The 16,464-nt window shown below is 42.9% G+C and overlaps 1 protein-coding gene across 4 annotated transcripts in view; it reads left to right on the forward strand.

Annotated features, from left to right (window-relative positions):
* zbtb46 (zinc finger and BTB domain containing 46) overlaps positions 1 to 16,444 on the forward strand; it is a 64,408-nt gene extending 47,964 nt beyond the window's left edge. For 3 of the 4 annotated variants that reach the window (XM_075474679.1, XM_075474678.1, XM_075474681.1), the window contains exons 4-7: positions 1,439 to 1,714; positions 6,663 to 6,970; positions 8,351 to 8,393; positions 8,482 to 11,519. In XM_075474679.1, coding sequence (XP_075330794.1) covers positions 1,439 to 1,714; positions 6,663 to 6,970; positions 8,351 to 8,393; positions 8,482 to 9,284 — 1,430 coding nt within the window. In that variant the 3' untranslated portion in view covers positions 9,285 to 11,519. Of the gene's footprint in view, positions 1 to 1,438; positions 1,715 to 6,662; positions 6,971 to 8,350; positions 8,394 to 8,481; positions 11,520 to 11,835; positions 12,012 to 12,114 lie in introns of those variants that run through there. The other variant, XM_075474682.1, reaches the window with a different exon arrangement.
* Positions 16,445 to 16,464: the final 20 nt, after the last annotated feature.

The following is a 16,464-nucleotide window of genomic DNA, read 5'->3' on the forward strand; positions in this document are numbered from 1 at the left end:
TTGGGTGATTGCTGACTACTTCTTATGTGTCTCGTTCCCATCTGTCACACCCCATCTCCTTCTCCAATCCTCAATATCTCATTCATATCTCTACACAGTTCAGATCTATGTACGTACATGCAACAGCACATACAGAACATGTATCCATGAGATCTCTGTGATTATTATCAATACTAAGCATGAGAAATGACTGACAGTGTGTGTGAGTTAAAAGGGTGTGAGAAGCCTATACCCATCGGTATTCTAGACGTGGAGGAAAACTACCGTTTCTGTTCTGTCACCTTGACTCCCTCTGCAGTAGAGTGCACAGGAGGCACTTAGCCCCACCTGACTGTAGTCAAAATGGACAACTTTGTTTTCTTGCTCCCATTTTATGTTTTTAACTTTGTGTCTCTTCTTTACTTTCCTTTCCTTTTCTGTTCTGCATGCCCCTGAATCAACCTAGTATCTTTCTTCACTTTGTTTCCCCCCTTAAGCTTAAAGTGTGATTTCAGCCGTCACTGCATTGGTAATTATGGAATGGCCCTTACTGTATATATTAGGGTATCAGAAGGTTTCTGTCTAGAATAGTCACACATAATTATACACTCCCCCTTTAAGGCAAGACTGTGCTGATGTTCAAAAGTCTGTGTGTGTTTGCTTTGGTTGTAGACAAGCTATTGTTTCAAAGACTTTAATCCAGTGATGCGGCTGGTGTGTGTTTTTTTTTCTGAGTCTTTGTTCGAGAAAGCAACCTGTCATCAGTTAAATGTCAATTAACAGGCAATGAAAGTGGGCTTGTGAGTGTGTGTGTGTTGGGTGTTCTAGTTCTGAGCAGAGCGGAGCTGTCGTCAGCAGTGTGGTCTGACAGTCTTGTAGATCTACAGTGGAACCTCCGGCAACATGTCTACTGCTGACAGTTTCTCTGCGCTTTCAGCGACTGATGGCTAAACACACACACTCACACCACGTCTGTGTCTGCCTTTGCTCTCTCTCTCACTGTCTCTTTATGATCTCCCTGTATTTTTGTTGACTGGTAATGATGAGGTATGTTAGGGAGTCAAGGAAGGAGGGAGATGAATCAGAGCCGTGACGTGTTGGTAGCCGCTGCTGAGAACACTGCGTGTAAACGATGACTTGGCTGAGAGGTCTGAAGAAAAGGGCTTTAATATGCTGGGTTACTTTTTGTATTTTCATTCAAGCTGTTATTACTGTCAGGTGAAACCCCTTAAATGTGAAAAAGTGACAACTTTACAAGCACATTGTAAGGGTTTTGTGTTGTTTGAGTACCCTTTTTAATCCCTTTTGTGTAGAGTGACAGGATTTTCAAGCCTATAGAGAAGCATGTCATACCTCAAATTAAGTACGGTAGTGCTTTGTGAGAAGGTTTGAGACATAAAACCAGAAATATCTGCTTGAGTTACTTTAAGATAATATTTTATATTTCATTTCTCTTCAGGGGCAGACGTGACCGAACCCAACAGCTCAGACAGCCGCGGTGAACGTCTCGACTTCTTCCTCAAACAGGAAGAGGCTCTCACCACAGAGCCCGGTTTCCTGGGCACCAACGAATCGGAGGAGGCTGGCGGAGGAGCTGGAGGTATCTCATCTGTGGCCAACCTGAAGGCAGCACTGATGAGTAAGAACAGCCTGCTGTCACTGCGGGCTGAGATGATGGGAGAAGATAACCCCTTGCTGTATGAGTACCTGCCCAAAGGAGGACACTCCCTGTCTTGTAAGTAGCCATTTACTGAAATAGTGCTCAGACTGGTTGTTACACACAACTGAGCCACACATCCTGATCTATCGCATGACTCAGACTAACACAAATTTAAATCTTCTCATGTATCTCTGAATACCTGCATATGTGGTCTCATGTGATGCAGCGCGCAGTTATGAGTGCCTACTGCAGCCGTGTTTGCGCTCATCAGCCAGCGTATTGGAATAACTGCGTATATGTGCGTACGCGACTTGAGAGTGGAACCAGTTCGTGTGGCAATACAAGTGATGACTGCTCAGCAGTGACTCAGTGAGAGAACATTTTGCTGGGCTCAGTCTAGCTGTCTTGACAAAATTTCTTTGGTTTTATGTGAGAGTTTCTTTGTGCATAGCAGTGGGTCTACAGCTGTATTCCACAGCATCAAAATAACAATAGAGAACAGCAGAACAGCAGTTTAGACATTTACTTACTGAAATTGCTCCACTAAGCCATAAAATTAACATGTGCAGGTTATTGAAAGCTCCTTCAGATGTTGGATTGTCTATTTTTTTCAATTTTCTGAATAAATGCTGAAGATAAGCCCTATTAGAGCAACAAAAAGTGGAGTTTCAGGTATATCTACCACATTTTGTTTGTATATTTGTGATGCATTTAACATCATTATTTTCCTTGGTAAAGCCACATTTTTTTTCTGCATATCAGTGGTAAAAGAAACTATCAGCAAAATATTCCACTTAAATCCTGCTCAAATTGTTGAATAAAGCATTTTTGATCTATTGATATTAATAATGAATTAATAAACTGCTGAATTTGGGCTTAATTAGCCTGAAACAAGAGATTTTAGATTCAGTTAGTTTTTTTGCCTCTGAGTGAGGGTGTTAAAATGTCAGTGTGTGTACATGTGTGCATTCTCGTGTGTGAGCATATATTTGCTCGAGTCCAGGTCCGCGTGGGCACATTTTCTGTGTTCAACTTGTGGGTTTGTTTCTTTTGCTTTTACTGGCAAGTAATTGGATCTTTTGTCCCGAGTTCTGCCTGTATTTGTGAGCAGAAGAAAAGCAGTGGAAGGGTACAACTCTGAGCCCAGTCATGTCTATTGAGTTGAGCCCCACTCACCTACAATATAAAAGCCTGAATAGACCAAAACACACGTTTGCAATCACACGCACTCACACACGCACACACACATCACATCCCATCACCCCTTTTGTGTAAGTGTTAAGTGTGTGGGATTGAGATGTTTCTGTTGGCTTAAAGAGGAGAATTAGATGCTGTCACAGCACGGATAGACAGCATCAGAAAAGAGAAGAGGCTTTTTGATACACACTCAGACTCAACAGATACAGTCAGCCTTGACTATATGAATAAGAGAATTCAGAGAATGTTAATCATTTGCTCTCTGCATAAAGAATCGTGTTGAATGAGCCCTATGTCAGTATTTCAGTTGTCACCAAAGAAACCTCAGGGAGGGTTTTTGGTTAGCCAAACCCTATTTTGTATTCTCTGCACAATAGGGGTTGGGGAAATGGGCTTGTCGAGATGGCCAACAACCTCCCCTCCCACCCCAGGTCTGTCCCTGTGTCTAAATGAGGACAGAGAATAAACAAACACTGTACCTCAGATTACTGGGCGGAGGAGAAGTCTGCCTGGTTTGACAGATCACTGTTCCATCCCTCCTTTCCTCCCTTAGTTCAGCCCTTTTTCCCCTTCTCCTGTTCTCCCTGCTTCTCCTTCACCCCTGCTTAACATCCTGCCTGTCCATTTTCCCTCCTGACCATCCCTCCCTCCTTCCCTCTATCTATTTCTCCTTCACCCCTCCTTAACACTCATCCCTCACACTCTCCCTCCTCTCCTGGACGGCTTTTGCAGTTCCTTCTTATTTGTCTCACTCTTGGCTCTTTCCCCCTCTTTTACTTCTGCTGGGGAGCATCAAAGCATGTTGCTTTAAAATCCTGGGAAAGTATTGATCTAGGCAGAGAGGAGGTAGAGCAAGGTCACCTGGCCCAATTCAAGAGGGACCACTGAACATCAGCAAAAGGCCTTGACACAGAGCTTGTGTGTCTCACTCTGTATCCTCTTCCTGTCTCTCTTACTTTTCTGTGTAGATGACTGTTTAAAAAAAACAGGTTCCTTCTTCTAAATATTTTTAGAGTAAACAGAGTATTAATGTTCTACACTGCTTTATACTCCTTTATCTCTTACATGTCACAAGTCTACATGATCCAACTTCCACCTTGTTGACCGGGCATGCAGTTCAAATGTACCACCCCTGTCTCTGCTATCCTTTGCAAGGGTCATAAAGTTCATCCCCCTGTAGAATGCCAAAAATACAGTGGAACCAGTCTGTATGTCAATCACTCCAAAATCCAATTAAGATCATTGGGATTTAGCCCCACTACTCTTCTGTGCGTCACACAGTTGGTGTCTAACAATGGGTTTTGTAGGACCACCACCTGCCCACGCTGCCACCGTGTATGGCTGTAAAGAACATCCAATTAACTATACAGATCATACAGCTCTCATCACTTCCCGTCTACTTTTGAAAATTGACTCACCCTGTACAATGCAACCTGGTGGATCCATAGCTACTCTACAGAGATTTTCTGAATGTATTTATTTCAGTGACTTGATTTCATCCAAATTGTGAATCCTGCATAGCAATGATGTAGCCTCTGCTCAGCTTTTTAAATGCAAGAGGACTGGAAGTGCAGGAAAAGTTATTGTAAGGGTATCGATGACAGAACATAACTTTGGTCCAGTCATCTAATGCAACTGATATATTAACCTTTGGTTACTGCTGGGAATGTAAAGCACCAAAAAGCCTGGATTTTCAACTTATTTTTTCAAATGCAGAACTAAAAACACTCAATCTAAACAAAAGCTCATTTAGGAAAAAAAAATATTATACTTGCCAATATATAAAAGTACAAAAGAATTTGTAGTTTTGTTAAATCACATCATCAGATTATCAATACTGAGGCAAGAGTGTAAGAAGTGTATTACTGTTGTAGTAGATGGAGGTGATAGTTTGAAACACTCAATGTTGTATAAAGGGACACCAGATGAATAGTGATTAATTAGAGGGGAAAGAAGAGAAACAAAGTCTGATACACAAATCTGTTGGTCTGCAACATTTTTCCTTTTTTCTAATGAAACCAAGTAAGAAGTTTAGAGGGAAAGATCAATTTTGGTTTAGCTTTTGACTTTATAATCTTAAATGTGATCCCGGCTGCACTCATCTTTTTTGTAAGATGTTAGAGGCCCACATGGCTTGAATCAGACTCGTTCAATTTATTATCTGATGTAGTGTAGACTTATTTTCTAAGTAGCTACGTAACTCAGCACTGTATGCAAGCTCTCTCGAATAAATGTAGTGCAGTATATTCCCTATGGAATTTAGTCACATAAAACCAATAATGTACAGTACTACAGGTACATTTACCATTGAAGGAGAATAAAATTGTCCAGAGCTCATTGCTATAAATATGTCAATAAGCCTTTTTGCCATAGAGAACCTCAATCTGATCCAATTTATTCTTCACAGACTTATGAAGTTTGAGGTCATTTGGTGAAAGTAACTGGTAGGTCACCATAAGGTAATATCCCTCTAAGTCTAGACCACATACTGACCCCCTTTTAGTCACAGCTGAAGGAAATAGAAAACCATTTATTTTACAGTAGCCGAAGCCTTTTCTGCATCAAAAACGTTTTCTTTCTTTCTTTTTTTTTTGTTCCTTCTTGTTTCTAAGCTGTGACTCAGCTGGCCTTTATTTAGATTCTTTACAGTGAGGCATAATTGCAAAATATATATTTTTATGCTGCACTTCTGCGAGAGATTGGAACCGAAACTGTTTAAACCCAACTAAAGTAGTTATCCCGTGAAGATCCTTTCCTGACAGGTGTCTACTGCCAGAGCACCATTAGTTAATGAGCTGCTCCCCCTCACCTGTTGCACATGCCTTTACTCTTTGTCTCCACTTCTTCCTTGCCCTTCATGCAGTTCATCATGTCACTATTGGGCTGTCGAAGAAGAGATAGGGAGTTCAACATTTGTGTGTGTTCTCAGTAAATGGGAGTGGGGAGCATTGGGCGTGGTAGTTTCACATTCCAGGAATCCGTCCACGGTCAAGCCTCACGGATGTGTGATTCTGTCCGTTACGCAGAGGAGGGCAATGAATGGCTAACCCACTGCATTACTCTGGAGACATTCCCCAAAATGCTGCCCACACTCACACACTGTCGTAGACAAATTGCAATGAACTGTACTCTCTCCTGAGTGCACTCTTTGAATCAAAGTAATAAGAAACAGATAAGAAAGAGCAGAATTTCTATCTCAGTACTAGCTAATGGTGATATTAAAGAAGCAGAAAAGCTTCTGTGTAAGTAAAATGGGAAGATAAGCGATCTGTAAGAAATCAAAAATTCTTCATCCCGCTTGCCTTGACTTGTTGCTGGTAAACATCTTACATGGTCCATGTAGTCGTACTTTCCCCTGCGTGAACAAAAAACAAAACAAAACAAAAAAAAAATCCTGACTTGAGCTGCAAGATGGCTCCTCTCCAAAACTATTTCCCTCCACGCTACAGAGGATCCTCAAGCCCTCTACTTATATGCATTTTACTGCTCACACAACTTTGTACATTCTCTCACAAAACACACACGCTGCCATCCTTGGTGCACGCATGTGGGTGGAAGGAGAAGGAGAGCAGAGGAGCGAAAGGAAAAAAAAATAAAGAGAGAGAAATAGAGAAGAGAAGCCCTAACCCTTTCCCCTTGGCTGGTGGAAAGTGAAACTTCAGAGTTTTTCTTCCTCCCCCTCTCCACAGTGTTTGATAGCGTAGCACTGGCAGCCTCTGCTTGCCCCCCTGCCCACTCTCTCCCGTTGTGTTCTGGTGGCCAGCTGCTAGCAGAGTTGCAGTTGTACGTGAGTGGGTGGGTGAGACTCGTTTCCTGTGCTCCTCAGGGCTCCGCTCCAACAACTACTGCAGCACACTTCGGCCAGGGGCCACAGGGGCCACTATTCATAACAAACAGGGCGCTGGCTCCTCTTCTCCTCTTCCTCTTCTTCCTCCTCATCCTCCACCATCACCACCACTCCTGTCAACGTCAGCATACTGCCCACCCACTCCACCCACGTCACAGCACCCTTCTGAGCGCCGGCCCCTGGAGGCCCCCGGTCTGCGGGCTGGGGCACCCCTACTGCACTCAGAAGAATTGGAGATGGAAGTGGAAGAGGCCCCTAAGGGCCTGGAACCCTCCACATTGCCTGAGGTAAGCTCACTGGGCCTGGCTTAGCTCCAGGGCGGAGGCTGCTCTCTGGGTACCGCTCCTTTCGTCACATTTTGTAACAGGGAGTGGAGTTAAGCATCCAGGGGGCAGCTTCCTCCTGCCTCTACACACACACACTAAGAGGGGTTGAGTGGTGAAGGAAAGTAAAAAGTAACCAATGATGTGGTGTGGGAGATACTGGCTAGTATTTTTTGCTCGAAAAAGTGGGGGTTAATGGGGTTATTTTTCATCATTCCAGTGCTTTTTTTTTTTTTTTTTTCTTTACACACAAGCACATCATTGCTCAACCCCTCTCTGTATCTCATTCTCTTTGTGGAATCTGGCATATTTCCTGCTGCACTGGAGAAGCAACGCTATCTGTTTTTTTGTTTGCCTTTCTTTTCTTTAGGCTTTATTTGTTTTCCTTTTCTTTCAGTTTGTCGTCACTCTGCACTCTTGCCTCTCAGACAATCTTTTAATATAGCTAGACCCGAATTCGCCCTAAAGTCAGGAGTCTTTGCGTAGCATTAGCGGTAATGCAGTTTATAGTGGTTACATCAGAGATAGCACATCTAGTCACAATGGCAGCATGTGCTTAGAGATGGCAGATACCAGCCAAGGTAGTGTGATGAGACTGAGTAGAATCAATACTAGTAGACAACGAGAGGTTTGCTCTTGCGGCTCAGGAAATTGTTTGTTCTGCCCGGTGTGTGTTTGTGTCTGTGAACGCATGTGTAGATGTGAATTTTCTGCCAGTTTCTGTGTGTATGCTGCGAGCATTTAGGAGCAGCATTTGATTTCAGTGGACCTGCCTCCCAACAAGCCTCCCCATCTCTACGGACAAGCCATCTGTTTCCCCAGAGCAGGGTGTTCTGTTCTTAGAGAGGAGGAGGAGGACTGGAGGGGCTGAGAAAGTGGGCGAGGGGGAAGGAATGGCAGGAGCACAGGATAGAGGAGGGGTAGAGCTTAGCTGGGGTGTAGAGGGGAGGTAAGAGTGGGAACAGGTGTTTGATGCACCTTCCTGACATCCAAGGGGTTGTGCGAGCATCTTGCAGAAAAGATTATTAACATTGTAGATCAACCTAACTGCTCATTCTGTGTCCCATCTGAGAGCTGTAGCATCCTCAACTGTCATCTATCTACTTTTTCTTGTGTTTGCTCTCTAATCTCAAATTTGTCTCAAACTAACTAATTATGATCTTGTTTGTCCTCTTTTTTTTTTTTACTTTTCTGTTGTCATGTTTTTATATTTGCATCTTGCATGTAAAAAAAGTTGCCTTCACAGCTTGTCCCACCTTCCTGTCTCTTGCATGCCAAAACAACATTCCATACAGATTGTATAAGTACATGTGTGTGACATAACGGGATGTTTTGTGCTTCCAGGAAGACATAAAAGACAAAGAAGACATCAAAGAGTGCAGCACAGGTATGTTTTAAAAGTTAATGTCATTTCTTTGTAACTTAAAGAGTTTTTTATTCACTGTTTCTAAAACTTTTGCCCTCATCCCCCTCAGCCTTGGAAGGTGACCAATCTCCTGTTGAGAAGGATCAGATGGGCGGAGGGAGCTGTACTGGAGGCTTGACAGTGCCTGCGCCAGTGTCCATGGCTGGCAGAGGAACTAACGGGCTGCTGGTGGTGGGTGATGATGCTGGATCACGGGAGAGAGGTCTGCCAGAGCACGGTGCCTGGCCCTCACAGGGGTTTGCCTGCTCCCTGTGCAAACGGCTGTTCAGCAGCCTGGAGCATCTCAGGGAACACGAGTACCATCACACCCTGTCTCTGATGGCCTTGTCCCTGGACTGGCCAAGCATGCAGGGTCCACTCAACCAACCTATCCAGCCTCGTCACCAGTCACAATCCCAGCCTCTCCACTTCAACCAGTCTTTCTTCCGCTCCGCCATGGGTGAGCCTACGTCAGCACGCTACTTCTGCTCTCAGTGCCCGGCCAGCTTCACGCTCAAATCCAACGCAGATCGACACGAGAAGACCATCCACTACAAGAAGAAGCTGATGCAGTGTGTTTACTGCCTGAAACACTTCAGAGACCGCACAGACCTGCACAGGCACCTGTCATCTGTGCACTCCAAAGAGAGGGGGTACACCTGCCCGGCCTGTGCCAAGGCTTTTAGCACCCAGAAAAACCTGGCAACACATGTTAAAGTGTGCTGCCAGGTGGGGTTGGTGCCAGGAGCTATACTGGGTGGCAGCAGTGGATTGGAAATGTCTCAGGGTGGGCTTACAGACCCACTGTGGCGGCTGACTCAACACATGAAAGTTGAAAATCATAATGGCAATATTGACGTCAAAGGCCTGTAAATTCACTCAAACCCATTTGTTTTACCCATGAGTGAGCAGTTTACCTTCATTTGTGTTTAACGTACATGCCAAAAAAATGCATTGTGGTGTTATTGCACTCACGATGGACTAACTTATTTTAAGAACAAAACTGTGGGACACTTTTTATACAGTTTGTTAAATTACATTTCATTATTATTGTGTAAAGAGACGACTTATTTCATACTGACACCATATGGGTCACAAATGCACAATTGCTATGCAAAAAATAATCTCTCTCGACTGAAATTATATGTGATGTTTTACAACCTGTGAATAGTTTTAGTGAGCACTGACTGGCACCATAACCAGGTGAATTACTTTACACTGCAGTGCCGAATGGAGAGACGGGGTGTCTTTCCACCCCCTCGAACTAAACCACTTGTCTGGCTCTCTGTCGCCAGTCACCAGCATGACTAAACTTTTTTTTAAACTTTTTTGGCAGAGAGATCTTAATCTTTGTGTCCACTCCTGCATCACATGCACAAAGGCATTCAAAGAGAGTTTGTACCTGTCAGGCGTTACTGTGCCTCACAGCCCACACAACCACACCACCTGCAGGAACTTTGCAGCATTGCATTGTGACAACAGAATAAAGACGAGGACCGCTGCACCTCAAATATTTAGAATTGTCTTACGAGAACTTTAAATAGCTTATGATAAAAGGAGAAAGGAATTCTGTGCCAGATCCATATCCACTGGACACACAAAAGCTTGTCTTCAGTCAACAGTCTGACATGACTTCTTTCAATCAGAACTGTCAGATCAGTACAGATGGAAGGGATGTGCCCAACGAGACAAAGCCTGCTAAAACAATAGGCCAGAAGCAGCTCAGATGGGGGTTGGGTGGTGTCATATTTTCTCTTTTCTTTGACCATCTTCTCTGTCCCAGATCTGTAAGTCTTATAGTGGCTGAGAGAGGCAGGAGCTGGGCAGTAATTGGTCCTTCTTGGCTCCGGCCCCTCTTAACCTCTGACCCCACATCTGAAGAGGAAGTGGGGACAGTGGGGCAGATGCCCTTTAAACCAGATGAGCTTGGTGATGTCCCAGCTGCAGAGCGATAATGGTGTGGTTGTGAGCTCAGGGCAGAAATTAGGGGATCGAGCGGGACAAGTGGGAAAACGCAGGAGAATAATACGGGAGGTGGTGAGGACTGTGTCAAGAGGAGGATCTCGACAAGCGAGAGCAGGGCTTAACAGGCTTGAAAATAACCGCAAATGTAAATTCACACCAGTTTCTGCCAAAATTTCCAGCTACAGCAGGCGTAAACCCAACAAGATATTGTCTTGGTCCAATTCATTTAGAAAGGTTTATTGTGTTCACCCATTATGTGAACACTATACCCAAAGAGAAGGCATCCACTTGTGGTTACCTCCAAAATTCACTCCAGCACATTGAACTGTAAACTCCATGCACCTCATAAAAGCAAACCTTGTGTCCATTAGAAATCTGTTCCCTTGCTGGTGTGTGTGAACAACATACACACAGGGAGCTCCCAAATGCCAAAAGCTTCACAAAATCCCATTGTCAGGTAGCACACTCTGTCCCAGCCAGAAGCTGAAACAGACTGGCAGGCTCAGGGAAGTCAGGAACTAATCAGGAACTCTGTAGAGCTAGTCATTGAAGAGAAATGGAAAGTAACTGTCTGTCTGTTGTGTGGTATTTTCAAGTCTCATTAAGTGTTGTAAGTACTGAAAGAAATATAATGCTAGAATAAATAATTTATCACTGAAACCCATGTACTGTTTAGAGATCTGTACTTTTTAAAAAAAAAACAGATTGGAACTCTGCTTGTAGATTTTATGCTGTGATTAAACTAGAATTGAAAATGTTAAAAAAAAAACGTGCTGCAGCTCTTTTTTTTCTGATGTGATATGTGAACACATACATTCCCGAGAATATTATAAAATCTGGATGTCAGACTCTGTTGTGCAGTTCATCTGTACTTGCACTCTTTTTTTTTGCTGTGCTGTCAAACGTTTAATCAAAGCAGAAGTCGATTAGCAGATAAAGGTAATTATTTTGTATCACCCTTTAACCCTTTTGTGTGCGTTTAACCCCTCCTTTATGTGCTGCACTTGTGTGCAGTCTTTTTTCTACTCAGAAACCCAGTTCAGATCTTTCAGTCATATGCCGTGTGCCCTGCTTTGTGTGATTTTATTTCCCTCCCTCTGTGCAAGTCTTTTTCTTTTTCTTGTCATGTCTGTGTTTGCCTTTCCGTCTGTGTTTTTTTTGTCTTTCACGGTAGAGACCTTCTGGAGTAACTAAGGCAGACTGACTGTTGTATCATGTGTTTACAGTATCTCTATGCCTTTATTGCTTTACTATGGAGGAAGAGCTGTTGCCAGGGCAACTGTAGCTTTGACTGGGATTGGGATGACCCTGGGAATTGATGGTACATTTCTAGCCCGTGTTGCTAATTAAATGCAATAACTGAAAAGAAACGTCTTGGTTTATCTAAATGAGTGTCAGTCAACACTAATCTTTTTCCTTCTCTGTTCCTTCTCTCCTCCCCTCCTTTCTGTCCTTGCAGTGAATGACTTCACAGTGATCCGCAAAAAGTTCAAGTGCCCCTACTGCAGTTTCTCTGCTATGCACCAGTGTATCCTTAAGAGGCACATGCGCTCCCACACCGGTGAGAGGCCCTACCCCTGTGAAATCTGTGGTAAGAAGTTCACCAGAAGGGAGCACATGAAGAGGCACACACTGGTGAGTGCAGCCAAGCAGTCACCTCTAGAGGGCAGTGATTAACACCTCATTTAAAAAAGAGTATAAATTATAATTGTGAAATGATGTGTTTTTCATCCCACAGGTCCACAGCAAAGACAAGAAATATGTGTGTAAAGTGTGCAGCCGCGTCTTTATGTCAGCAGCCAGCGTCGGAATAAAACATGGCTCCCGTCGTCATGGCGTCTGTGCTGACTGCTCTGGCCGGGGAATGGCCGCACTGCTGGACCACAACGGTGAGGTGGGTGGAGACATCTCTCCTGAGGAGGAGCTGTATCCTGGGGATCGTTTCCACGATGACCAGGCGGAGTGTGACGGTGATGGAGAAGGGGAGGAGGAGATGATGGTCGAAGGGGACGGGGAAATCTTAGCAGAAGGAGAGGAAGAAGGGGGGAAGTGGAAGGACTCAGGGTTGGCCGCTGAGGCACATGGAGCACTGGACAATGAGAAAGAGGAGAGTGATTCCTCGGCTCAGGAGGGGGAGCAGCAGAATGGGAGTGAGAGGGACTTTGCCTGGATCTCCTAGAACCTGTCAGGCTCCTGTTAGTGGCTTGCCAACCAATCTCTGAAGATCTCTTGCGATCTCTCAGGCAGATTCGTCTGCTCTCTTTACCCATTCGTCCCACAGTGGACAGGCCTTCTCCTTTGAATGGAAATGCTGTAGGGTGATGCACGACAATGATCTAATAACATTCTGAGTAACACTCAACACACAAACACACACAATAGACGCTTTTCTAAACCTTGATTGCCATAGAAGAAGAGCGATGAAGAGATGGCGAGAGTGCAAGGCTTTTTCTGCTTACCTCCTTTACTTCAGATGCAGTGTTTTTGTGTTTCTTTTTCTTGAGGGTTCAGGCCATAGTCCTGCAGTTTTCTACTCTGTTGCAATGAGAACCAACGAGGATGCTGCCAAGGATACGGTCGACGCTAGACTGCAACTTTGTATGTTTGCCATCACAATCACCATGGAAACCAAGGATCACAGACAGAGTAGGGAAACAGCCTGGAAGACGAGTGTCTTGGTCCCTCCTCGGCTGTTGTGTTTTCTGGGGAAAGTGTCTCCATAAGTGAAGGGAGATTCTAAATCTATTGCAAAGATATGAGTGTCAGGGGACTGGGAAGCCCAATGGCACATTGATGATGCAGAGTCCTACTGCCACAGACTTGCACTTTAATTACAACTGACTTCTATCAAAAGCCCTGAACCGGTGGTTTACATTTTTAATCTGATCTTTACTTATCTAAACAACTCGGTGACCGCACCTACCTTTAAGGATATACTTTATGTCCTCTTGACTGTTATCAGAACATACAGAAATCACTGAATCTTTGTGCAGATTGCTGTTGATATAGCCTATGCCTTTCAGTGGGGTCCTTAATATTTTCTTTACTTAAGTTCACCACCTGGTTTCTATCAATCCATTCCATCAGATACCGGAGATTTGACAAATGTACATATGTGATTCTTGGAATTTAAAAGAGAGACAAAGGCTGTTAGGGCCAGAGAGAGACAGAGAGACTGAACAATCCTTTTACAATTCATTACTTTCAAATGTACTAATACGCAAAGTAGACATTAGTGTCTGCTTTTGTGTTTTAGAAACCAAACACACAGTGGACCTATCCTACACTAATTGGGCTATCTGTCTCTGGTTCAGTGTCTCTCACACTGGAGGTTGCGATGAAAGGACCTGAGAGCCAAGTCTCTCACACCTGAGAAGGAGCTGCCTTTATTCAGTTTTTTGTTTTTGTTTTTGTTTTTGTTCCTCCTTAGTTATTCATGTAATTCCAGTTTCTGGATACAGAATATGCAGACTCTTTCCATGGTTAATCTTTCTTTTGGTGTTTTACCTTTTTCCGGATTTGTAAGGTTAAAAAAAAAAAAAAAAAAAGGGATCACAGTTGTGCTTGAAATTCACAGTTTCAGTATTTGTAGAGAGTGTAATATCAATTTGTTATTTATTGAAAAACTTGTTTGTGGATTCCTGATTTTTGAAAAGTCATTCCCTCCTCTTTCTGTGTGTGTCGCTTGGAACAGGATGGCTGTTTGTATGCAAGAATGAGTGTCCAGAGTCCAAAAAAGTTCTACGTTGATTTTAAAGATTATTTCCGTGTTTTTTGGCAAAGTTGTTGACAATTCAAAAGAGGCCAATGACATGTCTTTATTATTATGAATATCAGAACTATGATTACTGTTGTTGATGTTACTATTATGAATTATTATTAAGTGCTGGATGCTAAGCTTTATGGTGTGTTTCTTTTTTCCTTTTTTTTTAATGTTTCATATCTTGTACAAGACAAAAAAAGCTTTTATACTTTGCCTTGTTGTGGACAGCAAGCCATGGGGCTTTTATCAACCTTTTATTGTGCCAGTTTACGCTTTTTCTGTCGTATTAGCTTTTTTACCAACGGGGAAAACACACTCACCGTCCCACTTCTCTGTTAGATATTGATTAAAACATATATCGCACATGCTTTTGCATCACTAATGTACACTAATTGATTCATATCGAACCAAAAATAATCTAGTACATTGTATACATGAAGTGATTTTGTTTCACAATCTATGTGTGCAGGTGCTTTTAGATTTCTTGTTGTGGTAAACTGTTTTGTTGTTGGGTTGTTTTTATTTTTGAGCCTGTCACTATTTGTCACAGTTTGATGAAGTGCACATGTTATTTTTTATTATTGTGATTATGAAGGGCTGCGTGAGAGGACCGGCTAGATATTGAAGACTGCATCTTAAAAACCAGGCAGATTATTTTCATCTTTGGTTTCTACTGGCTCGCGGCTCGAATGACACACAATCAAGTAGTGAGGCGGTGTGTACGCAAAGCGCTTCTCTCAGAGAGTAGTGTGTTGAGCCTACATTCTGTATATCTCCTGGCTGGTGTTTTACTGGCCTGACTTCATTTTTAAAGGGAAAAAAGAAAAAAGGGAAGCGAGTGCTGCAGCAGTAACTCTGGGAAACAAGTTGTTGCCAGTGCCGGTCGCACACGTGAAGCCTCTCTGCTACAGGTGCCATTAACTGCACTTCCCATCAACCCCTGTCGAAAAAAAACTCTCAGTACAATTTGTGATGCTTTCTTCACGTCCGGCATCTTTATTTGTTATTTATTGTGTTTTTTGTTTGACCCATTATTCAAATAGTTGTACTTTTGGAAAAAAAGAAAAAAGAAAAGAAACGAAAGACAATGGGATAGAATTTTTTTATGAATGTCAATAGTGGGTGTGGAAGGAGCCCATGATCAGTGACAAATCTCTGTCTTGTGGCGGTGTTATGGCCACTGAGAGACATCTGGATGTATGTGCGAGTCCCCGGCCCTGCGCTCTTCTCACAACCTGTACTGTATGTCCACTTCCTCATTCTGGGTTGTACTTCAGGAAAACGTCTGCCATCAACCCCTCGATATGTGCCTCAATGACATTTCACCCGCGTGCTTGTAAGAGTGTGTTTCTGAGAGATGAGTGGATATTTGTATCGATGGATAGAGATTACAGAGATGCGACTGATCAGATTGGAGGTGCGAAATGTTTTTGAAGACAGTACTTCAATGAGACAAATCAAGATGGGCGACCAGATTCTCCTTCCCCACAGTGTGTTGGTGACCTTTTGTGCCCTGATTCTGTGGTCTTAACTGCATGCCTGTGTTCATTTTGTCATACCAAAGCGACATCTTCGGCATCTGCACACAACTGTCTCATTCCACACAATGCAAAACTGGAACCATTTGCTCTACTGCAGATGAATATGGGTATTCTTAGACGTGTACAAATTGCAATCCTCATTTTAGCCTGTATAGCTTGATCCTCACGTGCAAATCATGAAGCCATAGATATGGGTATATCTATATTATACTATATTTCAAATTTGGCGCTTTTTACTTTAGATTTTGTTCTTCTACTAAGAGTGTGGTGTGTATACCTTCATATATATGAATTTATATTACTATTATATATTATTTATTTTCTCTCTCAAGTTTCAGAGGGTCTTTGATTTGTAAAAGGTCTTACTTGAAGCTTGAGGTTTGATTATTTTCATTGGGAATATTGTTCAATATGATACTGACTTTATATTGATTATTATCATAATCCTGTGTTTGTAACAAAATGTGCTAAATAATCAAAAAAAAAAAAAAACCTGTCCTGTTTTTTCACACCGCTTTTGTTTTGGGCAGATTTAAGTGCTCTTGTGCAGATTATTATTTTCATTTTATTTTTTGGTTGATAGTACTGACCACAAAACATTTTTACAGTCAACCATGAGCCTCCTGTTTTGATGTTGGGTCAGGCCCACCGGCCGTCCAAGCCTCTTTCTGACTTCATGTTTAGTGGAAGAATTAGCTTAACTATTATTTGCAAAAACCAATCAGTCTCAATAAATTTTCGAAATTGCTGCTGTAAAGAAGTGACCAATGTGTGCCGGGCCTCT

This window comes from Odontesthes bonariensis, chromosome 10 (assembly GCF_027942865.1).
Source record: "Odontesthes bonariensis isolate fOdoBon6 chromosome 10, fOdoBon6.hap1, whole genome shotgun sequence".
Lineage (NCBI taxonomy): Eukaryota > Metazoa > Chordata > Actinopteri > Atheriniformes > Atherinopsidae > Odontesthes > Odontesthes bonariensis.